This window comes from Xenopus laevis, chromosome 3L (genome assembly GCF_017654675.1).
Source record: "Xenopus laevis strain J_2021 chromosome 3L, Xenopus_laevis_v10.1, whole genome shotgun sequence".
Classification (NCBI taxonomy): domain Eukaryota; kingdom Metazoa; phylum Chordata; class Amphibia; order Anura; family Pipidae; genus Xenopus; species Xenopus laevis.
The window spans coordinates 155,957,069-155,982,431 of record NC_054375.1 but is presented as its reverse complement, the minus strand read 5'-3'; the positions used below and the strand labels follow the sequence as shown (position 1 = coordinate 155,982,431).

General features: G+C 42.2%; 2 protein-coding genes across 9 annotated transcripts in view; one reads left to right on the top strand and one right to left on the bottom strand.

The window, feature by feature from the left end:
* Positions 1 to 259: 259 nt before the first annotated feature.
* LOC121401191 lies at positions 260 to 4,086 on the bottom strand. The gene is made up of 2 exons (XM_041585527.1): positions 3,268 to 4,086; positions 260 to 685 (listed from the first exon to the last, which is right to left on the bottom strand). The coding sequence occupies exon 1, from the start codon at positions 4,049 to 4,051 to the stop codon at positions 3,290 to 3,292; it is 762 nt and encodes a 253-aa protein (XP_041441461.1). The 5' UTR covers positions 4,052 to 4,086; the 3' UTR covers positions 260 to 685; positions 3,268 to 3,289.
* An 11,824-nt stretch (positions 4,087 to 15,910) lies between these two features.
* The window catches only part of mink1.L (misshapen-like kinase 1 L homeolog), a 93,072-nt gene continuing 83,619 nt past the window's right edge, over positions 15,911 to 25,363 (top strand). For 6 of the 8 annotated variants that reach the window (XM_041585130.1, XM_041585127.1, XM_041585129.1 and 3 more), the window contains exon 1: positions 15,911 to 16,815. In XM_041585130.1, the coding sequence (XP_041441064.1) occupies positions 16,759 to 16,815 (57 nt within the window). In that variant the 5' untranslated portion in view covers positions 15,911 to 16,758. 8 annotated transcript variants of the gene reach the window in all.

The following is a 25,363-nucleotide window of genomic DNA, read 5'->3' as shown; positions in this document are numbered from 1 at the left end:
TAACATAATAGCCAGGGCACATAGGAGATAACTGTTGCTTTTGAATCTGAGCTGAATGCTGAGGATCAATTACAAACTCACTGAACAGTTACGTCCCATGTGGCCTCCCTTATAGTCACTGACTAACTCAGAGTTAGAGAGCTGAAAAGCAGGAAGTAGTGTTCTGGCTATTATGTTACACATCTAGTCACTCCAGCCTTTATACATTACACTTTTGGCTAATTAACTACTGTATTTGGATAGATTTATTTTTAAAAAAAAATCTATAGGGGTCATTTGCTAAGTGGCACAATCTGCCACTTGTTTACACTCTGTATCCTTGAGTGCAGGTAGGATTGGGACCCTCCATCAGAGCAGCCCTCACTACATTCTGCAGCCCTATAATTATTGCAACTCACCATCCTACCCTTAACTTGCATGTATCAGACAGACGAGTTAGGGAGGTCCTGTGAGTTCAGGCTACAACAAGACATGTACTTTCTAATAGTAGGCCCCTTAAGCACAAACTAAGTGGGGTAGAGAAATAATGCAGAGCAAGTAGCTAAAATACAAAGCACATTATAAAGGAGCAGTCCATACAAATACATGAGCAGACAGTGTTACAGATACGGCTCTTAGTGGGTCTCAAAGGAGAAGGCAGAAGATGATTTTGGTGGCACATTCCATGTGATCCAGTCTTCTCCACCTGAAAGACATCCCAGATATAATAACAGTCATTAGAACCATAAGAAGAGTCATGAAATAAAAAGAGGTGATAATGACAAATATCCGCTGTATCAGCCCATGCTTGTGAGGGACACAGTTTTCTATCTATGGAGGTTCCACTATAGGGTCCCACTGTCTCAGTTAAAACCTCTTACTCTATTAAACCTACTTATAGATACTATTATATTATCCAACCCTTCAAATAGATTGTAATATATTTTCAAAGCTGCCGATAGATACTAATATATAATCCATCCTACTGATACATACTATTTTATTATCCATCCTACTGATAGGTACGTATATGTTATCCAACCCTTCTAAACATTTTCCAAGCTATCCGATAGATAGTAAAATATTATTCATCTTACAAATAGAAAATATTTTATTATCCATCCTGCTTATAGATACTATTATATTATCTAACCCTTCTAATAGATTGCAATATATTTTCCAAGCTACTGATAGATACTAATACGTATATTATCCAACCCTTCTAATAGATTATAATATTTTTTCCAAAATACTGATAGATACTAAAATATAATTCAACCTAATAGTTACTATTATATTATCTAACCCTTCTTATAGATTGTAATATATTTTCCAAGCCACCGATAGATTTGAATATATTATCCAGTATAATTTAGTATCTATTATACTGATAGATACTAAATTATTATCCAACACTTCTACTAGATTGTAATATATTTTCCAAGCTATCCAATACATAGTAATATATTATTCATCCTACAAATAGAAAATATTTTATTATCCATCCTACTTATATACACTATTATATTATCTAACCGTTCTAATAGATTGTAATATATTTTCTAAGATAGTAATAATTACTATTATATTATCCAACCCTTCTAATAGATTGTAATATGTTTTCCAAGCTACCGATAGATATGAATATATTATCCATCCTACTGATAGAGTGTAATATATTTTCCAAGATGCCAATAGATAGTAATATATTATCCATCCTACAAATAGAAACTATTTTATTTTCCATCCAACTAATAGATACTATTATATTATCTAACCCTACTAATAGATTGTAATATATTTTCCAAGCTACCGATAGATATGAATATATTATCCATCCTACTGATACATACCGATATATTATCCAATACTTCTACCAGATTGTAATATATTTTCCAAACTACCGAGAGATACTAATGTATTATCCAACCCTACTAATAGAGTGTTGTATATTTTCAAGATACCGATAGATAGTAATATATTATCCATCCTACAAATATTAAATATTTTATTATCAGTCCTAATTATAAATACTATTATATTATCTAACCCTTCTTATAGATTATAATATTTTTTCCAAGATAGTGATAGATACTAAAATATAATTCAACCAACTAATAGATACTATTATATTATCCAACCCTTCTAATAGATTGTAATATATTTTCCAAGCTACCGATAGATATGAACATATTATCCATCCTACTGATACATACTAATATATTATCAAACACTTCTACTAGATTGATATATATTTTCCCCAGATACCGATAGATAGTAATATATTTTCCATCCTTCAAATAGAAAATATTTTATTATCCATCCTACTAATAGATACTATTATATTATCCAACCCTACTAATAGAGTGTAATATATTTTCCAAGATACCGATAGATAGTAATATATTATCCATCCTACAAATAGAAAATACATCCTACATCCTACTTATAGATACTATTACATTATCTAACCCTTCTAATAGATTGTAATATATTTTCTAAGCTAACGATAGATACTAATATATTTCCATCCTATTGATAGATACTAATATATTATCCATCCTACTGATACTAATGTATTGTCCATCCTACTATTAGATTGTAATATATTTTCCAAGCTACCGATCAATATTAATATATCATCCATACTTCTGATAGATACTAATATATTATCCAACCCTAATAATAGATTATAATATTTTTTCCAAACTACCGAGAGAGACTAATATGTCAACCGACTAGTAGATATTAATATAGTATGGCTAGCCATTATAATAATTGTTTAAGAAATGTATTATAATAATGAAGAGGTTATTCTCTTTGTTAGTAAATCTAATATAATATAAAAAAAAGTCTTTGAAATGGAATGTAAATGTATATATACAGACCCTTCCCAAACAGGCAGGTTATTATAAATAAGCCATGTATGAAGTAATAATGAAATTATATATAAGCAGGGTATGAAGTCTTATTTGAAGAACAAGATATCAAATGAAAGAAAATGTTAAATTACTTTTACAAGTGACTTCAGAACATAGTATTACTCATCAGCAATCGTATTAGTTGCACCGAATGCTACATGCATGAAATCAATGCAATATATTTGAAATGCCATTTTAAAGCCTCACTTACTTTGCTAGTGTGTAAGAAGGGGCATTTCTTTTGCATTCATTTGCTCATCCCCACAGACATTAAAAAAAGCATTGTTTAAAGAAATGCACTGACAATTAAATATTATAAGCTTATGTTAAAAAGGTATATTAGTGCTTTACAAACCTAATCATTTACCTCTCCAGTTGCGAGGGAACTTCTAGATTCCTTTCCTCTCTTGAGATTTCCCATTCCTGCCTCCTTGACACCTTCTATTGCACCACTTAAAGGGATGTTTGACTTCACTTTGCCCCCAGTTTGGTTGTGGGCTCTTGGCTCTCATCTTCTGCCAGTTAGAGGATGTAGGTGAATTTGATTCTTCTTCTTCTTCCTCTTCTTCGGCATTGCTTCCTGATGGGTAGGTTGTGCATGTTGTGGCTGGAGGGGGGACCCTTTCTCTTTTCTTCGTAGCACTGTAATCTAACACTTCTCTCTGATACTTCTCCAGATCTTGCTCCAACGCATGCAGAATAGGTTTGCCTTTGAGTTCTGCCTCTCTGAATTGACAGTCTTCCTCCGGCAGGATCTCTAGTAATATTTGTTGAACTTCAGTTATCTCCTCCCTGACCTGTTTCAAGGTGGCTCTCAAGCCCTCAACCATTAACTGCATGAGGTCTACAGAGCATTTTTTTAGGATTGTGTTCCACTGATCCAAGAACTCTTCATCTTCCTGGAAGAAAATTGGTATCAGAAAAGAACTGAGGCTCCTGGGCATTCGTAAGGTTCTCATGTACCCTGCGAGAGTGGCACAATGCTGGGAAAGACTGATTTCCCTCTTGGACAGAATTCGCAGCTTTTTTTTTAAATCTTCCTCCAGGCTTTCTTGTGTTTGCTGGAAGGGGTCCCTTGCTGAGAAAAGAGTCTCTTCATTTGCAGCCTCTGAAAGGCTGGAGGTTTCGGCTTTCTTTTCAGATGGATTCATTTCTTGTGCCGGCTCTCAAATAGGAATTGAACGGCTCTGGGTATTCAGGTTGCAGAGTTGTTGGCTTTGCTAGTCTTCATCTCTTTATATAAAAAATTAAAAGTGCCTCCCTGCCGTGGATTCGGTGATGCTCATTGTGACCTGGCGCCTGAAAGCGGCAGAACATTTGAGGAGGGGCGCATGGTGTCATATTTTGAGAATGAGGAGAGCATTACACGAAGACTTCATATGAATGATACAGTTCATACAATGAAAATTACATTTCTAACTAAACACCTGTACATTTAGGTGACTGGTTAACTTAGTCCAACCAAACTCATATCAAGTAGAGTGCCTGTGTTGCAGCATAGAGTGCACTTGGCAATATGGGTACATTTCAGCAGCTGTAGCCACAGGTCATTTTTCCATTTTGGATTCATCAGAATCTGTACTTTCTTATAACGTGTAGTGTTCTATGGTCTATATTTGGCAGGAGCAGCACTATTAACTGAGGCATTTTGAAACAAACACGTTTTCCTGTGACAGTATCTCTTTAATGATGAAACGTTGATATTTATGCAGTGTACCTGTCACCCAGAAGATGGCACTATAGCCCTAGTGTCTAGTTAATTATACACAATTAGCCAAACCATTAATGGTTCAAATAATGTCTGGTTCCATAGTCAGGCCCCACACATTTTCATCTCACCAAATCTGGCCCTTGTTGCAAAAAGTTTGGACACCCCTGATCTGGATCACTTACTATCCTATTAACTCTAGTAAGCTGACGGACAGGTATAGACTTTTTTACATGTTTTGGGTGGTAACTCCTACAATGTAACAGTTGATTGTGATCCGTTGGTTTTATAAACAGTGTAGTATCAATTCCCCCACCTTGCTTTTTATACACCATTACATCCAAAACTTGAATCTGGTGAACATCATGAACAAGTGAAAATGAAATGGAGGGGTTCTCTTCATAAATGATTGTGATCCCTGATCCTAAATGACTGTTCAAGATTGTGTTACATTACTCATTTCTCTATTTGTATGAATAATGACGTTATCTTTATATGTAAATGAAGAGGGGGATTGACCCACATATTCATTTCAGCTGGATACCTAATGTGAAGTCACTTCCTGTGTACCCTGTTAAAAGCATATGACTATGTAAGTGTCTTTATATTTCTTTTGCTTGGCTTGATAAAGGGCATGTTGCTTGCCCGAAACGTAGCCTGTATTTTTAAAATTTTCACTGAATACACTTTTTTTGCAATTTGTGAGTGCTGCTGTGAGTGTGTCTTTTTGAGAAGACCGGCAATTTCCATTAGGCCGTGCACCACAGTACCTATAATTCTCCATATAGTGCTGCTATGTGTGTTGGCTTGGTCTTGTTTTTTGGTGCTGTCCACGACTTGTTTATATATATATATATATATATATAACACGCCTACTGTTGTCATGGTAACCCGCGAAGCTTGCTGCGGGAGGATCACGCCCACCTCCTTGCAGTGAGCGGTGAGGCAGTACTCTATACACCTTCCCCTTGTTGCCATACTCGCTTCTCAGCACATCGATCTCCTGACCATAGGGTGCCCATCGGGTGATTGTTCCGGTGGCCATCCCTTACGTCTTAGGGAGTTTTGGCTACCCGAACAATCACCCGATGGGCACCCTATGGTCAGGAGATCGATGTGCTGAGAAGTGAGTATGGCAACAAGGGGAAGGTGTATAGAGTACTGTATCCCCGCTAGTGTTGCCAACCAGCCGGTATTTTACCGGCCTAGCCAGTAAAACACCTGCGAAGGCCGGGGCCGGTATTAAAAATTTACCGGCAATGTAGCTGCCGGTAAATTTGTAATACCCTTAAAAAGACCACTCGGCCTGCCCCCAATCCCCTGTAAAAACTTAGCTTTTGTGGCCGTCTTGAAGTGCCTGCGCCTTTTACGGCACAGCACCCCCCCTTTTGACATCACACCCGCCACTTTTTGTTCCCACCCCTCACCAGGCCGGTAAAACAGTTCTGAAAAGGTGGCAACCCTACTCACCGCTCACTGCAAGGAGGTGGGCGTGATCCTCCCATAGCAAGCTTCGCGGGTTACCATGACAACAGTAGGCATGTTCTCCTACGCTACTGATGACTGATGAGCGGGGTTTGCGGGGGAGTTGCGAGTGAAAGAAGGGGACACCAGTGATCTACACCGTGTTGGGCCACTGGCAAAGGGGACGACAATAAGATGTAAAGCCCTACACTCCGACCTCCTGGGGTAAGTGATCTTTTAATGTCACTCTGGTAGCGACTGGGGTGACAGCGCCAATTATACTTTGGCTTTTAACCTCACAGTGATATGCACAGGATGGAAGAGCCACTCACTGAAAGCACACAGGCACAGTTTGGAGTAACAGTGGTTACTAGATTTTCTTTATTTAAACACACTGGATATAATAGCATTCCAAGGTTCATTAGTATAGTAGGGGTGATGGTCTCACACTGATGATGTCACACTCACCTGTGATGGTCTCACACTGATGATGTCACACTCACCTGTGATGGTCTCACACTGATGATGTCACACTCACCTGTGATGGTCTCACACTGATGATGTCACACTCACCTGTGATGATCTCACACTGATGATGTCACACTCACCTGTGATGGTCTCACACTGATGATGTCACACTCACCTGTTTGGAGCCATTTTTTCACTTTAAAAAGGCATCACTGTAATGGAGTTTGCACATACTGAAGACGGCTCGAGTAGAGGAGCTGAAACGTTGAAATAAACTTTTTTTTTGTGTTTATTTGAAGTCCTTGGAGTGTGGTTTGTGATTATTGACATTATATGACATTTTTTAACCTGCACCTAGGCATTGATGTTTTTGTGGTTTGAGTGCACTCATTTTGGAGAAACTATATATATATATATATATATATATATATATATATATATATATATATATATAGGGCCACCATTAGAAATCACAGGGCCCCATACAACCCCACCCCAGATCCTGCCCACTCCACAAAAAGACCACACAGACATCGGTGCTAAAAAAGGTAACCGCCCACACACACACATTATAAAAGCTATTGATGGTCAGGGCCCCCCTTATTAGTTTAAAAAAAACTCTGGTGCCAGGGCCCCCCTTAAAAGTTTTTTTTAAAAATTGGTGGTCAGGGCCCCCCTACAAGTTAAAAAAAATAATTGGTGACAAGCTATTGATGGTCAGGGCCCCCTTATAAGTTTATAAAAAACTCTGGTGCCAGGGCCCCCCTTAAAAGTTTTTTTAAAAAATTGGTGGTCAGGGTCCCCCTTACAAGTTAAAAAAAATTGGGGCCCCAAAGAATATTTTTTTAAAAAAAAAATCATTGGTGGCAGGGGCCTATAGAATATTAAAATAATACATTGGTGGCCAGGGGATTAAAAAAATAAAAAAACACACATTGGTGTTCAGATGAATTGAACTCATGGCTTCAGGACTTCAACTTCGCTTCCTTTCGTGACTTTGAGTGTTTTTGTCGCTTCAGGACTTCAACTTCACCTTCTTTCGTGACTCTGTGTCTTTTCACCGCTTCAGGACTTAAATTTCGTCTGTTTTCGTGGCTTCGGGGTCTTTTCGCCGATTCGGGAGTTCAGCTTCGGCTGTTTTCGTGGCTTCAGGTGTTTTGACCGCTTCGGGACTTCGACTGGCTTTTCAGCACTTCCGCATTTCGGCTGTTAGGGACTTCAGAAATGGGCGCACGGCTTTGGCGCTGTCAAGGGGGGCCCGGATCTTTCAAAAGAGCAGCACTGCCAGACCCCCCTTGTATGTTTGAGGGGAATCGTTTTCCTGTTGCATGTTGGATCAGGGATTGGTGAATATAATGCAGTGATGCCAATGGTTCTGTTGATACTGATCCTGTCCTTTTGAAACCCATTGTTTACATGGCTGCAGGATTTATTATAAAATAGAAAAGCTTGGTGGGGCTTACAACTCATAATTCTCCCTCTTCCCCCTTTGGAGAAGAAGGGGAATTGTGTACTGTTTGACCCACCAATAGGAATAGCTTGAAAAAATTGTTCACCTTTAAAGTTAACTTTTAGTATGATATAGATCAGTGATCTCCAACCAGTAGCTCGTGAGTAACATGTTGCTCTCCAACCCCTTGGATGTTGCTCCCAGTGGCCTCAAAGCAGGTGATTATTTTTTAATTCCAGAATTGGGTGCAAGTTTTGGTTGTATAAAAACCAGGTGCACTACCAAACAGAGCCTCAATGTAGGTTGACAATCCACAAATGGCCAATCACAGCCCTTATTTGGCACCCCAATAACATTTTTCATGCTAGTGTTGCTCCCCAACCCCTTTTACTTCTGAATGTTGCTCAGGGGTTCAAAAGGTTGGGGATCCCTGATATAGAGAGTGATACACTGAGACAAGTTGCATTTAATTTTAATTTTTGTGTTTTTTGAGTTGTTTAGCTTTTTATTCAGCAGCTCTCCAGTTTGCAATTTCAGCCATCTGGTTTCTGGGGTCCAAATTACCCTAGCAACCATGAATTTATATTATATTATAATAAGAGACTGGAATATGAATAGGAGAGGCCTGAATCGAAAGATGAGGAATAAAAAGTAGCAATAACAATACATTTATAGCTTTACAGAACATTTGTTTTTTAGATGGGGTCAGTGACCCCTATTTAAAAGTTTGGAAAGAGTCAGAAGACAAATAATTCAAAAACTATAAAAAGAAAACATGAAGACCAATTGTAGAGTTGCTTAAAATTAACCATTCTAGACCATACTAAAAGTTAACTTAAAGGTGAACCATCCCTTTAACCACAAGAAGCAGTTTTTGAAGTCTAAGGCGACCATTTGCCATTTAGTAACCAAGCGTATGAAACGTACAGTAGAACTGGTTTTATCCATAGACTTTCCCACCAGACGCTCCCACCAGACTCTCCTATACAATTATTTAACCAGTATATACGAAGTTTAGATATGTTTGTTTGAGCTTAGCGCTGTACACGGTGGGCCCGGGTGCACACGCCCCAGACCTTCAGCAAGGGGAGCAAAACACCAGAAAACTTTAAAAGAGACTGGCACAAGCCTGGACCCACGAAGTAGTAAAGCCGAGTCAGATTGTAAAAGGGTTAAAAAGGCTTACATTTAATTTTCCATAATTAAGAACCAAGGCCTGGCACGTTTCGTCTACCAAGGACACTTAGTCATAGGCTGGCCTATGAACGAACATAAACAACCAAGCAATAAAGCCTATGACTAAGTGTCCTTGGTAGACACATAATGCATCCGGACTTAGTTTTTAATTATGGAAAATAAAATGTAAGCCTTTTTAACCCTTTTACAATCTGACTCCGGCTTTACTACTTCGTGGGTCCAGGCTTGTGCCAGTCTCTTTTAAAGTTGTCTGGTGCTTTGCTCCCCTTGCTGAAGGTCTGGGGCGTGTGCACCCGGGCAGTGCCGGGCCAAGAAGGCCGGCTGCCCTAGGCAACGCAGCGCCTACTCCGCCCCCCCACCATTTGCGCATGCGCCAAGGACGCGACGCGCAAATACGCATGCGCCGAGGACGCGCAAGTGCGCATGTGCCAAGGAAGCTTGCATCGGCGGTGCACAAGTGCGCATGCGCAGGGGAGCGGAAAACTGCTACCACTGCTTCTGGAACTAGGGGAAGGCGTCGGAAGAGGTAAGTGCCTGGCGCCCCTCTACCTTTGCGCCCTAGGCACGTGCCTCTTCTGCCTACCCCTAGTTCCGGCCCTGCACCCGGGCCCACCGTGTACAGCGGTAAGCTCAAACAAACAAATCTAAACTTCCTATATACTGGTTAAATAATTGTATAGGAGAGTCTGGTGGGAGAGTCTATGGATAAAACCAGTTCTACATTACTTTACTACTTCGTGGGTCCAGGCTTGTGCCAGCCTCACCAGACCCTACCACCACACTCTCCCACCAGCCTCTGCAACCACACTCACCCACCAGTCTCCCACCACACTTTCCAACCAACAATTGGTCAGTGAAGAGGTATCCCATCAGTATCATACAATAGCTGACGACTCCAGAACGACTTTAATAGATCCAGCTGTGGTTCCTGAAAGCACCTCCACATTACATTATACGTTTTCACGAATCACTAATTGCGTGTTTGTGTGTCTAAAATGCTTCTAATTCACAGGAAAGGAGCAGAGATGGATCAATAACTGTGAGTAATTCAGAAAGGTTCTGACTGTGTGTATCCTCAATGGCGGCCGTCATGCTAACCATTAAACCTGCACATTAAGCTTTTAGTGGAGCCTAGCAGCTTCTCGCTGAGATTAAGAAGCACTTTTCTAGAGTGCCTGCTGTCAGACGGGAAGAGGCAGGAGAAGTGCAAAGCACATGCCGAAATCCCTATCATTTGCTGCATAACCATTTAAACCCATCAACACAACACAGTTTAGCATACAAGTATATTTATTTAATTAATGGGAGACCCCCTCAACTATTCCAAAGCCAGACATGCTGCATGAGTCAGCTCTCTCTAACAGCAGTCTGTCTTATAGCAAAACAACTATCAATACCCTGTAAATGCTGAGTATCAGAAATTATCACATTGTGTCTCTCCTGTAGGCTTACGGGCACTTACATTGTTCATACCATTATTCTGCTGAATGCATGCTGATGTGAGTCCAAATTGACTTCTACACCCTGTCTGGCATTGGAACTGGTCTGGTACCTACAGTCGCTTACACAATGCTATCTCTCTCTGTGGGAAAACTGTCCATACTGTAACATACCTTTCATGGACAAAAACAAAATAATGCTAAAAGAATAATATTTTTAGCAAAATACATATGATGCCATAATAAAATTCTCTTATTTAAAAACAATTGTAGTTTTCAAAATTAGAATTGCTAAAAACCCATTCCAAATATTTAATTGGAACCTTCTTTCTTTTAATCAGAATGGGTGACCTTGTGTCAGCTGGAAAGACCTACTGGTAAATAAAGCATTAGAGAGATTATTATATGATCCCCTTATATATTTATACAAAGTTATCATATCTCCCCTTAAGCGCCTCTTCTCCAGCGTGAACATCCCCAATTTGGCCAGTCTTTCCTCATAGCTAAGATTTTCCCTTTACCGGCTTAGTTGCCCTTCTCTGTACCCTCTCTAATACAATAATGTCCTGTTTGAGTGATGGAGACCAAAACTGTACGGCATATTCTAGATGGGGCCTTACCAGTGCTCTATACAGTGGAAGAATGACCCCCTCCTCCCGTGACTCTCTGCCCCATTTAATACAAGTCAAGACCTTATTTGCCCTTGATGCTGCTGACTGGCATTGCTTGCTACAGACAAGTTTATTATCTACAAGGACTCCAAGCTCCGTCTCCATTATGGATTTGCCTAGTGCAGTCCCATTAAGGGTATAAGTGGATATTGTTACATCCCAGGTGCCTGACTTTACATTTATCAACATTGAATCTCATTTGCCACTTAGCTGCCCAGATTGCCAGTTAGTCAAGATCCTGTTGCAAGTGCCACATCCTGGATGGAATTAATTGGGCTGATAGTTTTGTCTCATCTGCAAACACTGATACATTACTTACAACCCCCTCCCCTAAGTCATTAATGAACAAGTTAAATAAAAGTGGACCCAATACTGAGCCCTGGGGGACCCCACTAAGAACCTTACTCCAAGTAGAGAATGTCCCATTAACAACCACCCTCTGTACCCGATCCTGTAGCCAGTTTTCTATCCATGTGCAAACGACTTCATTAAGCCCAACAGACCTTAGTTTAGAAAGCAGTCGTTTGTGGGGCACAGTATCAAACTCCAAATAGATCACATCTACTACCCCCCCACTGTCCAGCATCTTACTTACCTCATCATAAATAGCAATCAAATTTGTCTGACATGACCTATCCTTCATAAAGCCATGAATTTTGCTGCTCATGATGCCATTCACTAGGACAAAATTTTGAATGTGATCCATTAACAAACCTTCAAATAATTTGCCCACCACAGATGTCAAGCTTACTGGCCTATAATTGCCAGGCTAAATATTGAAATTACATCAGCTTTTCTCCAATCCATAGGCACCATACCAGATGAAAGCAAATCTGAGAAAATCAGAAATAGGGGCTGGTCTAAAACTGAATGAGCTCTCTTAGAGCCCGGGGGTGTATGCCATCTGGCCCTGGAGCCTTGTTTACTTTGTTTAATTTTTATTAAAGCTTTATGGATCATATCCTGAGTCAGCCACTGACTAGAATGAGCTGAGCTCAATGAACAGTGCAGATATGAAGTGAGCCTGGGAACTCAGACTCCTCTATTGTATACACTGAAGAAAATAATCGATTTAGCACATTTGCCTTTTCTGTATCTGTTGCAACCATACTGGCACCATTATTTAAAGAAGCAACACTCTCAACCTGCATCTTTTTACTATTAAAAAACTTTTTGGGGTTAGTCTTAGCCTCAGCCCCAATGTGCTCCTCATTTCCTTTCTTTGCTTTCTGGATTGCTGATTTACAACATTGATTATAGTGTTTATATTCATTAAATGCAGCTTCTGTCCCAACAGACTACCACTGGGTTCTCTCCTGAATCCCCATTAGCCAATGGGTCTGCTCCTCATTTCTTTTATGCCATATTGCACTAAAGAAAAGAAGACAAGAAAAACAGGATGAAAGAACATAAACAAGCAAGCAATAAATCGTATCAATAAAATACAGTCAATACCCCAGTCTATTTTTCATGGACTTGGCTAATGGGTTTGCTGTTCTGCTCAATTCCTGGTCATTGTGACTCCCCGTTCTCACTTCGCCCCCCCCCTCCGCTATACTTATACACAACATTTCATGCACTCAGACTGAAAGACAAGGGAGCTTGTTTGTTGTCTCCTTTAATTAGAAGTAAATCTTTAATCAGAGACCTTGAAGTAGCTCTTAACCTATGAGATTCAATTCCAGTATTATATTCATTTAAATGCATTTGATTGCCTACCCAGAAAATAGAGGCAAATAAACTGATAGCTCCTCTGCTATGATTCACAGTTAGGATTAAGAGAATATACTGCAGAATCCTTCAGACACCAATATTACATATGCACTTGTTCCTTTTTGATTGGGTACATACTCACAAATTGGAATATGATTTATCAGGCCCAGGATCGGACTGGGGTGTGGGAGGCCCCCAGCCATGATGGGCCCTGCTGTCCAAGGCCTGGGAGCAGGGAAATCAGATTGCTGTGCCTGCAAGAGGTGCATGATGGGACACAGTAGGGGGTCTACAATGGGGGGTTGGTGGCCCCTTGGGTGATATAATAAATGTCAGCCGTTTTATCTCCATTGGCCCTTGTGGAGCCCAAATACGGGCGGGAGGGTGGCGGGTGATGTCGGGGGCAGGCCATGTGACAGCAGGGGGACTGATGATGGCGGGATTGATGACGCTGATCGCACACCATTAACTTCAATGTCCTTTCCGGATTTCTTAATTTGGAAATCCGCACAAGCAGTTTTAACCCCGGACAGCCCTTTGAAAAACTGGGCAATTCTATGTATAACATGTTCAACATGAGAGCAATGAACAGGGCTTGTGCTGAACATTCTTCTTCTCTATTGTTTGTTTGTATTATAAATATTCAATGGTTTCTGTTATTTCTAGAGCTAAACAGAGAAAACAGGGACATTGCAGCTACTCCATGTTTGGTTCTTGTGAGGTACATATTATTTTTGTCATGATCCCCTATGTTTTGGGGTGTTAACCTACACAATTAATTGATTAAAAAAATATGGGTTGCGGATAGGGTTGCCACCCGGACGGTATTTTACCGTCACTGTAGCTGCCGGTAATTTGTAATACCCTTTATAAAAGCCCATGCCCTCTGGTGAAAACTTACATTTTCTTTGGCTTTTGGGGATGTGGCCCTGCCCCTTTTGCAGCACTACCCTGTGGCCCGCCCCTTTTGCAGCACTACCCTGTGGCCCCATCCCTTTTGCAGCACTACCATGTGGCCCCGCCCCTTTTGCAGCACTACCATGTGGCCCCGCCCCTTTTGCAGCACTACCATGTGGCCCACCCCTTTTGCAGCACTACCATGTGGCACTACCCCTTTTTGCAGCACACATCACCGGCCCCGCCCCTTTTAGCGTCACAGTCCGCCCCTTTAGTATATGCCTTTTTTAAAAGGTGGCAAGCCTAGTTGCGGAGGTTCCTGTGCAGATGTACTGGCTATAGGTCAGGCTCTGGAATATAAATAGGAGAGGCCTGAATAAAAAGATGAGAAATAAAAAGTAGCAACAACAATACATTTGTAGCCTTACAGAGCATTTGTTTTTTAGATGGGGTCAGTGACCCCTAGGGTTGCCACCTAGCTGGGAAAACACCTGCCAAGGCCGGGCCTGGTATTACAAATTTACCCGCAATGTAGCTGCCTGTAAATTTGTAATATTCCTCGGCCCGCCCCCAACCCGCTCAAAGTGTACTTTTTTTGCTGTCTTCTAGCCAATCGTGCATTCAGGCCGCCCCTTTACATCATGACACGCCCCTTTCTACATCAAGGCCCGCCCATTTGCTCCCACCCCCACCACCAGCCGGCGAGCATTTTATTAAAAGGTGGCAACCCTAGTGACTAGTGAAAACTGGAAAGAGTCAGAAGGCAAAAAATTCAAACAGTATAAAAAAGAAATAAAGAAGGCCAACTGAAACGTTGCTCAGAACGAGCCATTGTATAAGCTACTAAAAGTTGAAGCTCCCCTGTAACATGGTACAGCCCAGTTTATCTCTATGATGTGCTACATGGGGGGAGGGAGTTATTTATAAAGAGTGACATGGGGAGGAGAGAACAAGTTTGTGGGGTTCAGGAATCTCTAAAAGAACAAACTAAAGTCATTAGAGGAGTGTGTGGGAGCCCATCACAATGATAACTATATACTAGTTTATTTGCCATCTTTCAACATGGCCGCTGCTCTACTCCCTAAACATTGTCACGTCTTCTCTGTCACATTCTCACGCTCCGGGAATCCCCGCCCAACCTTCAGAAGACGCATAAACCCCGCCCAGGTGTCTCTATCCGCCCCACCCCCTTTTTATTCCACCAGACACAGCCTTCAGTCTATGCCTCAGGTGCTGCCTCTGTGTTCTCAATGCAGTTGACAGTCACGTGACTTAGCTTTCCACCAATCGCCGGAGCTGAGTTATGCGCGGGATCCTCCCAGGTGCAGCGCGCGGACCCCCGGTGCGCGTGACACGTCCCAGGTGCGGCCTCGCGCGTTAAGGGGATGGTACGGGTAAAGGGAGAGGGGGAAGACTCGTCTGTAGTGAACATAACCGGGGACGGAGCTGCATCTGTGAGGAGAAGAGCGACATAGTTACCACAGGGAGCTGTAGAGGAGGCGCCACATCTTCTACCCCCCCCCTCCGGACAGGATTGAACTTGACCTGGATCTATAGACTTTTACTGTAGAAGGAAGATACTAAGTGTTCCCACGGGGGGAGAATAGAGATTACCTAAAGCCATTTTACGTTGTGCTTGTCACACGGGCCTGCGCACTCACACTCTACCTGTGCCACTTGCTCTCGACACATCTTTACAGGGTGCCTGTGTCTTGCTCAGTGCGGGTGTCTGTGATTGGGAGTTGTTTGTGATTGTGTATAGTGTGTGAGGGGTTGTGTATAGTGTGTCAGGGGTTGTGTATAGTGTGAGCAGTGTGAGGGGTTGTGTATAGTGTGTGAGGGGTTGTGTATAGTGTGTGAGGGGTTGTGTATAGTGTGAGCAGTGTGAGGGGTTGTGTATAGTGTGTGAGGGGTTGTGTATAGTGTGTGAGGGGTTGTGTATAGTGTGTGAGGGGTTGTGTATAGTGTGTGAGGGGTTGTGTATAGTGTGTGAGGGGTTGTGTATAGTGTGAGCAGTGTGAGGGGTTGTGTATAGTGTGTGAGGGGTTGTGTATAGTGTGTGAGGGGTTGTGTATAGTGTGTGAGCAGTGTGAGGGGTTGTGTACATACAAGTGCTTGGCCAGGTCTGTGGGGCTGTGTTGTTGTCCGTGTCCCCTGTGTGAGGTGCAAGTGAGCTGACAGCTGGTGTGTGTGTGTTGAGTGGGTGTTTGGCAGGGCTGTGTTATTGAGCATGTCGCTGCTGTAGGTCTGTGTCACCCTGCAGGCCGTGGGTGTGACTGTGTGTGTGTGTGGGAGTTGTGGGAGTGTAACTGCTGCAGCTCCTTGGATTGTGCCGTATACATAGAGAGCCTTGTCGTCGTCGGCAGTGTATGATTGTGTGCTGGTGCTGCAGGTCTATATTGTGGGTGTCTCACTTTTGTGTGTCTGTGGGGGGGTTGGATGTGGTTTGTCTGCAGCATGTGACTCACTGCAGTTTGTGTGTGTTTCGCTGCTGCCTCCCGGTATGTCTGTAACCGTTCTGTGTATTCGGCACTGAGCATCTGACTGGGGAGCTGCAGTGTGTGTGTGTCATGAGTCCGTTTTAGTGTTGCTATTGCTGCAGTGACTGCAGACGTACATCATCCTTCTGGTTTGTGTGTCTGCAGTGTGTGTAACGCTGTGTGTATCCTCTCCGTGTGCTAAAATGTGCACATAGCACAGCCATAGAGTGCATGAGCAATCGTGTGTTTGCAGCGGGCATGTGAATTCATCTCTTGCCAACGACCCATGTGACCCCATTAGCCTGTGTGCACTGTGACGTCACACACACATACATACACACCCATACATACACACGTACACGCTTGAGATCATGGCATCAGACCCACCAGCTCGGAGTTTGGATGACATCGACCTGTCTGCGCTGCGGGTAAGAAGGGGAATGATTTGGGGTGCCTTGAGGTATGTTGGTTTGTGGGAGAAATACATTGAATTAGTTAAGTCTACAACACACAATAACTGATGATGTCATAGGCTGCTGTCTAATTGTGAATTTACATGGCAACGCTACAGGACGCAACTGTAGCATGGATAGATCTTTTACATCTTGCAAAATGACAGCCCTTGGCATCCGACAGCTGCGTTGTTGATAAAAGTATTCTAAGCATCTTTGCAATTGGTCTTGTGGTGTGTGACAGATTGGCCTTGCTATTCTGCTATCTTGTTGCTAGGGCCTTTGACCCTCAGCAACAGTAAGATCATTTTTAGAGGCTGCTTTATACATTTGCTTTCTTATATCATTACTTCTGTCTGTATGCAAGCCCTCTCCAGTTTGTTATATTGAGATGTTCAACAGGTGTCTGGGGCTGGATAGTATTTTAAAGGGCAAGTAAAGGTGTGTTTAACAATGGCTGGCTTTATTAGAATGATGACATAGGGTTCATTTGTTGCTTCCCGAGGTGGGCAGATCTATATCTATTTGTTACACCCCCATTCAATCCTGCTGCTGACCCTCTGCTTCTTTACAAGTTGGGGCCTTAACACTCACATTGTGCAGTTGTGGGTATTTCGTGGCTGTGCAAAACTGAGCGCTGTACCACATGCCATTTTGGTGTTAGGAAGGATTTTTTTCCCCCCTCTGAGGCAAATTGGAGAGGCTTCAGATGTTTTTTTTTTTTTTTGCCTTCCTCTGGATCAACTGGCAGTTAGGCAGGTTAAAAAAAGTTAAAAGGTTTAATTTGATGGACTTGTGCCTTTTTTCAACCTAACTTACTATGTTACTTGCATAACGTATAGTAATGTAGAGTCACGCCCAGGTCCAGTTTAATAAAAGGGCAATTGCTTGGGGTGAACTGGAACGGAGGGAGGGCACACAAGCAGTCCTTTCGAGTGCAGTAACTTTTGGCCCATGCATCATGTGGTACAGGGGTGTCCAAACTTTTTACAAGGAGGGCCAGATTTAGTGAGGTGAAAATTTCACTAATGTGCCCAAATATTACGGCTAGGGCTACGTGATTCCTGATTGCTCTATGCTGGAGGGCCGCATTATTATTAATTTCATGACCCAGGGCCGGTGTAAATTTAAAAATGGGCCGCACTTTGGACATGCCTGATGTGGTGGATTTTGTACTCACCTGCAGCTCTAATACTTCACCATAAAAGCGGTTTAGCACTTTAGTGTTAGTGCTGTGGAACAGTCCATCCTTGCAGGGTTTGCTTCAGTTGTCAACAAAAACACTCTTGACTGAGCTGGTACCACCAGATGTTCAGGCCTGGATAGTTTTGCCCCAGGACTAAACAATTGGATCAACCTCATGGTGGGCATGTCGGGTGACCTCGCCAAACCAGCCACCTTTTGGTCAAGAAAAGGCATATAAACACAGGGTTTGCGCTTACTTCTGCTGCAAAATAAGAGGGGTCTGGGAGGTGAAAATAACAAGATTGGCAACACCACGTTGTTAACCAGCCAAACATGAGAGGCCAAGTTCCTAAAACTACCTCCATTAACTTTAAACTATGGTGGCCATAGACGCACCAATAATATCATACAAAACTAATTGTTGTACGATATTTGCTGCGTGTATGGTGGTAGATGAACCAACCGATATGGGTAGAATACTTGGATATCGATCGGGCTGGCTGCAAATTTTGATCGGGTGCCTTTGATGGCACTTGAACATTGGCCATTGCTAGTGCTGAGTCATCAGATACAGGGCAAATTCTATTGTTTCTATATGTATATCTGACCATTCAGCTCTACACGTGTGTTGAAATGAACGATCTTTTATGGAAAAATGAAGCACGAAAAATATGAAACCAGTGCAACTTGAATCAAAATGTAATAATCAGCCCTGTAGCATCAGCTTATATTACAGACCAACCTCATTTTCTGCTGGATAATTAGTGACTACCTCTAAGCTTAGTGAATTGCTAATGTAAAGATACTGGACTTTATAGCAAATCATAATAATATGAGTGTATGCCAGCATGGATTTATGCATAATAGATCTTGCCAGACTAACTTAATTTCTTTTTATGAGAAGGTGAGCAGGGACCTGGATTCTGGGATGGCAGTGGATGTGATTTACTTGGACTTTGCTAAAGCATTTGATGCAGTGCCACACAGAAGGTTACTGGTTAAATTAAGGAATGTTGGCCAGGAACATAGTATTTGTACCTGGATAGAGAACTGGCTAAAAGATAGACTACAAAGAGTGGTGGTAAATGGAACATTTTCTAATTGGACCAGTGTTGTTAGTGGAGTACCGCAGGGCTCTGTACTAGGTCCCTTGCTTTTCAACTTGTTTATTAATGACCTGGAGGTGGCCATTGAAAGTACTGTTTCTATTTTTGCAGATGATACTAAATTGTGCAGAACTATAGGTTCCATGCAGGATGCTGCCACTTTGCACAGTGATTTGTCTAAACTGGAAAACTGGGCAGCAAACTGGAAAATGAGGTTCAATGTTGATAAATGCAGGTTATGTACTTTGGCAAAAATAATATAAATGCAAGTTATACACTAAATGGCAGTGTGTTGGGAGTTTCCTTAAATGAGAAGGATCTAGGGGTCTTTGTAGATAACAAGTTGTCTAATTCTGGGCAGTGTCATTCTGTGGCTACTAAAGCAAATAAAGTTCTTGTATAAAAAAGGGCATTAACTCAAGGGATGAAACATAATTGTGTCTCTTTATAGGTCCCTGGTGAGGCCTCATCTGGAGTATGGGGGCAGTTTTGGACTCCAGTCCTTAAGATATAGGATATAAATGAGCTGGAGAGAGTGCAGAGACTAAGTGCAACTAAACTGGTTAGAGGGAGGGAAGAGTTAAATTATGAGGGGAGACTGACAAGGTTGGGGTTGTTTTCTCTGGAAAAAAGGCGCTTGTGAGGGGACATGATTATACTTTACAAGTACATTAGAGGACATTATAGACAAATGGCAGGGGACCTTTTTACCCATAAAGAGAATCACCGTACGAGAGGCCTCCCCTTTAGACTAGAAGAAAAGAGCTTTCATTTGAAGCAAAGCAGAGGGTTCATCACAGTCAGGAAAGTGAGGTTGTGGAATGCACTGCCAGGTAATGGCTGATTCAGTTAATGACTATAAGATAGACTTGGATGATTTCTTGAACAGACATAATATCAAAGGCTATTGTGATACTAAACAGTACCTAAAAGTATAGGTATATATAATTTATGTGAAAGTAGGGAGGGGTGTGTGTATGGATGCTGGGTTTTCATTTGGAGGGGTTGGACTTGATGGACTTTTTTTTAACTATTAAATTAAACTAACTATGTAACAGCTGCTCAGAGCCCAATGAGCATGTGAGTGTCACAGACACTTTCCAAGATGGTGACCCCCTGTGACAAGTTTGAAGTCCTGGATCATTGCTGCTATTGATAAGCTGAAACTTTAGGCTGGTGCAATAAGTTCAGTATATAGAATATGCCATTTTTAGCCACATTCATTTTTAGGGTTTAGTTCTCCTTTTAGTCCTGTGGACAGTTAAAGGGCATGTAAAGGCAAACATATAAAATCCCATTTTTACTTTCTTTAATGAAAAAGAAATCTATCTCCAATATACTTTAATTAAAAGATGTCTACAGTTTTTATCATAAACCTGACTGTATGCAGTGCAATTCCCCCTTCTTTTACTGCTGTTGATAGGAATTGTCAGATGGTCCCCAACTGCTGTGCAGGTAAACGATCATACTTTCAAATGGCAGGGGTTGCCCCCCACCTTACTTCCCAGAACTCGAGCAGCATTGTTGGATTCCCTGTAGAGATTTGTGTCCAGAGACGCAGTGCAGTCACTATATTATGATTATTAATCAGTCTTGCTGTATTGGCTTCTATGGCAGATATTATTTGACTTGTGCTGTTTTGATAATTTATGACTCCCTAAGTTTAACATCCCAACTGAAGCCCATACCATACTGAGCATGTGCGAGTCTTGATATTGCAGAAATGTCTAACAAAGTTACAAGATAACAGCCCCCTGCGCCAACTTTGAAAGCATAAATCATTTGTCTTATTAGGCTGCAGGTGCAGTAAGTTCATGTTTATATTTAGTATACGTAATACAGCATTTCTAACATTATTCTATTTTAGACTTTAGTTGCCCTTTAATGGCCTCCCTAGCAAGGGATTCTACTATATCTCTTGACTAAATTGCCTCTGGGTGGCACCAGTAAGATCTGGGTCCCCATTAGGGACCTGGTGTTTTGACTTTATTCCCGTTGCCAGCAATGGGGGTATTTTGTGGCAGGAGAGTTACCCAGTTTAAAGTCCCACACTGTCACTTGCCTATAACAGTTATGTTAATGGTATCTATCTCCGTAAAATCTTTTCCCCCAACGAAGGTGCCAACTAATAGAGCCTGTAGTACTGCTGGGGGAAACACTTCTGCTTGGGCCAGCAAGTGCTCATGTCTGGGCAAACCCATGCACATAAAGAGGGGGGTCTCCCAGCTTTCTCATGAGTGACGTATGATCAGTAGACTTCTCCTCAATCTTCCATCACACATGCCTATGATGAGCCATCAAGGACTCTCCTCATTATTCCCATTCTTCATAGCCACCTGAACCTCAAACTCTCTCCCGGTTTGGGTGGTGGTGTCCTTTAAATCCGGGGACACACTCTCCTGTGGCACCTTCCTTGGTGAACTCCAAGCTTGACCAGATATTTGCCACTTTATGGACATGTGCTGTCTGGCTTGTCCACAATTTCCTGGGAAGTCTCATGTTCTTTGAGCCTTGCGCCAATCATCATCATCATTTATTTATATAGCGCTGTCAAGATACGCAGTGCCAATGACCCATGGATCGTGTTGTAGCCTTTAAATGCTCTTCCATGGAAGGCCATGTCTTCAGAGATGATTGCTCTTGGTTGTTTGCTAGTTTATAGGCCTCACAGCTAAATGTAACCCGGTTCATCTTCCAAGTGGCTGTTGCTAAGCAACACTGCCAGCCGGGTCCAAAGAAGAGAGCATCATTTGGTACCCTCTCCCCTGCCTGGCAAATATTTGGTGACTTTTAGTTTCATTATTTAAACATTTGTTTTACTGGGGAGGGTTGTTGTTGTCCTTGTTGTTACATTTGTATCAGTATGTGTGTTGCCAGATCAGACCATAATACCAAACAGATTTAAATGATGAACACTGATTAGCAGTAAACTTGAAATTCTCAGGTCTCAAAGTATAAAAACTCACCGATTACGAGAAGAGGTCCTGGTGCACAGCCCTCAGCTGAGGGAGCGGATAAACCACATTAAAAATGCAGCAGCAGGAACCTCCAAAGACCAATCTTCCAGACAGACTTGTGAGATTATTTAGTAGTTTATTTCGGTACACATGGATACTGCCTTTCACGTTTTGTATATAGGCTAAATCATCCCATATCTCACAGCATATTTAAAAAGAGAGATAGCCAATAGGCGTTGTAGATACTGAGGCTTCACACATCAGGCAACATAATTCATCACTATTGGTAGCCTTTTGGCTATGACCTCACCAAAGTAAAGGTGGCCATACACGGCCCGATAAAAGCTGCCGACAGACCGAGTCAGCAGCTTATTGGCCCGTGTATGGGGGCCCCCCCGACGGGCTTCCCCGATCGAGATCTGACCGAAAGTGGGTCAGATCTCGATCGGATGGGACTAAAAATCCCGTCGGATCGCGGCCGTATCTGTTCGTTGATGCGGCCCCACGACCGCCCGTTACCATTTGTTAGGTTTCAATTGTTGGGCCCTAGGGCCCACGATCGGATCAGCCCGATATTGCCCAACGAGCGGATCTCTCAGTGTATGGCCACCTTAAGCAAACTTCCAGTGGGCTGGTTAACCGCCATCTTAGTGCTCTCAATATTAAAGACAATTCAAAACAACAAAAACTATATACAACACACAAAAAGAAACCTGAAATAAACTACTATATTATCTTACAAGTCTGTCTGGAAGATTGGTCTTTGGAAGTGCCTGCTCCATTTTTCACATAATGCCAAACGGATGCTGATATTCAAGCAAATGCCCATGAAATTGCCAGCCTGAGGCCTAGAGTGAAGGGTACCCACTGAGTTATACTTGTGTAGCAGGGTTAATACTTGCAGCTCTTTTACCTGAGCATTATACCAGAGAGTGAAAAGATGAAATTGCCCAATTAAGATTGTGACTGAGGAGAGAACAAGCCCTGTTTGTACTTTGGTTCTGTTCTACTTGCAAGAAGAACAATCTCCCCTGGCGTCCATATGCAACATGAATAGCTGGTGGTTCTTTAGAAAAACTTCCGTTTCCATAGTGAGCCATTTAGAATCAATTCTCAGCCCATCTCCCCTGCTTCAAGACATATGACTAAAGGCTCCTGTTTTATCCTGCTTTTTTTTTTTGTCTTGATTGTTTCTACCGTACCTTCGCCTTACAGATGGAAATATGAGACCACCTTAGTTAAAGGGCAGGGGTGGGAAGTTGGGGGTTTGTAGGCTGTGTGGGAACTCCTCTTGTAACCAAATAGTATCCTTCCATAAATGTATTCTGACCAAACAATCCAAGTAGTACTTGGTTTATACTAGGGGAGGTCGAACGTTCCCAGCATTCTCCACCTTTTTCCCATAGAGGTGCTTAAAGGGATACTGTCATGAGAAAATGTTTTTCTTTCCAAAACACATTATTTAATAGTGCTGTTTAATTTAATTTTGAAATCTGACATGAGGCTAGACATATTGTCAGTTTCCCAGCTGCCCCCAGTCATGTGACTTGTGCTCTGATAAACTTCAATCACTCTTTACTGCTGTACTGCAAGTTGGAGTGATATCACCCCCTCCCTTCCCCCCAGCAGCCAAACAAAAGAACAATGGGAAGGCAACCAGATAGCAGCTTCATAACACAAGAGTTAACATTATCAAGACTTTTCTGATTCCACTTTTTCTTTTTGTCTCCTACATTTTCTTATTGCCAGAATCTCTCTATGCCCGGAACCAGAGCCTGATTTTCCAAACGCTTTGGGGGAATAGGCTCAACCCGGTTAAAGGGGGAACCGCTTTCCTGCAGAGGAAGAGGGGAGGTTTGGACATGCCATGTCCAGTAGTTTTCTTCTGCACTATTTTTCTTAAGTCTAACTTTGGAGGGGTGGTGCAGTGGGAAGAGTCTCTGTGTGAAATCAGTGTTAAGCTGGCCATAGACGCAAAGATCCGATCGTACGAATCAACGTACGTTCGGACTTTCCCATCTCCCGACCCTCCACTAACCATTCAGATCAAAGTCTTTACCATTCCGATCAAATAAGAACAGATCACCCAATGTTCTGCCCCTGACAGCAATCGTACGATACTTATGTCTGACAACACTAGTGACAGTCTCCCTCTGAAAATCGTATGATCGGCAATACACGCAGAGATATTATCGGCAGCCGACAGAAATTTTCTAACCTGTCCGATCGACCAAACGACCGATCTCCGACGGACGAAAAATGTCGGGACTCTCCACACATGGTCCGAAAATCGGACGAATCCACGATTCGTACGATCGGATCTTTGCGTCTATGGCCAGCTTTAGAGACTGGGCATTGCCTTTTATCAAGGATTGGTTACTCGGTGGCAGAGTTAAAGAGGTAAGGATAAGAGGAGGCCTTGTTACCATCTATATGTGAAAGGTGATTAAAATACTGGAAAGTGGTGTGTTAGTGCTGAGGATTTGAGAACTCAACATAGAAGAGTGCGGTACTGGAAGATCTTAGATCTTCACTTTGTATCTCCTATGTGTGTTAGAGACTGCCCTGAAGAATTGTTAGAGGAAAGTTTCAAGTTAATGATAAACAAGAAGATGCGCAGGAAATATTGGGATATTGCATGGTTATCACTCCAAGGGAAGCTGTTCATAAGGGGCAATATGAAATACCTAAATGTGGTTGATAGAGAATGCCCGCGGGCAACAGCGCAACTAGAGGGGGGGGCGGGCCCTGGCGCGGGACGTGCAGCCGGGCCCCGCCCCCCTCCGTACACCCGGAAACGGCTGCATATACAGCCGCATTTGCCTAAAAACACAGTGGTGCACCCCCTGCTCCCCCGGTTGTTATGCCACTGCCCGCGGGGTTGAGGAATCACAGGAACACTTTCTACTCGACTGTCCGGTGTCTCTTTCTTTTGAGAGAGAGTATGGCAGATCATTTAAGTTGGATTTGATTAAAACCTTAAGTTTTGCAGAATTCTCCATGGAGTAGTCGGAAGCCATCGAGCTGGGACAAAACAACTCAGTACATCATCATTGCCGTTATACGGTATCATTTATGGCACATGAGGTGTAAAATGACTACCGCTCCAACTAAGTCTGTCAATTGGAACGGTGACTGAGATAATTTGTAGAGACATTGTCCTTTATTAAAACAAGGGAATGCAGTATTCTGAATCTTACAAAAAGTCTTAAATATTCTTCATTATGTTTAATTATGTTTTGATTGTTCATTTGGTTTGATGCTTTTATATTTATT

Bases quoted from the DNA above. Each gene is read 5' to 3' on its own strand.
- LOC121401191 (XM_041585527.1), bottom strand. From the start codon at position 4,051: ATGAATCCATCTGAAAAGAAAGCCGAAACCTCCAGCCTTTCAGAGGCT.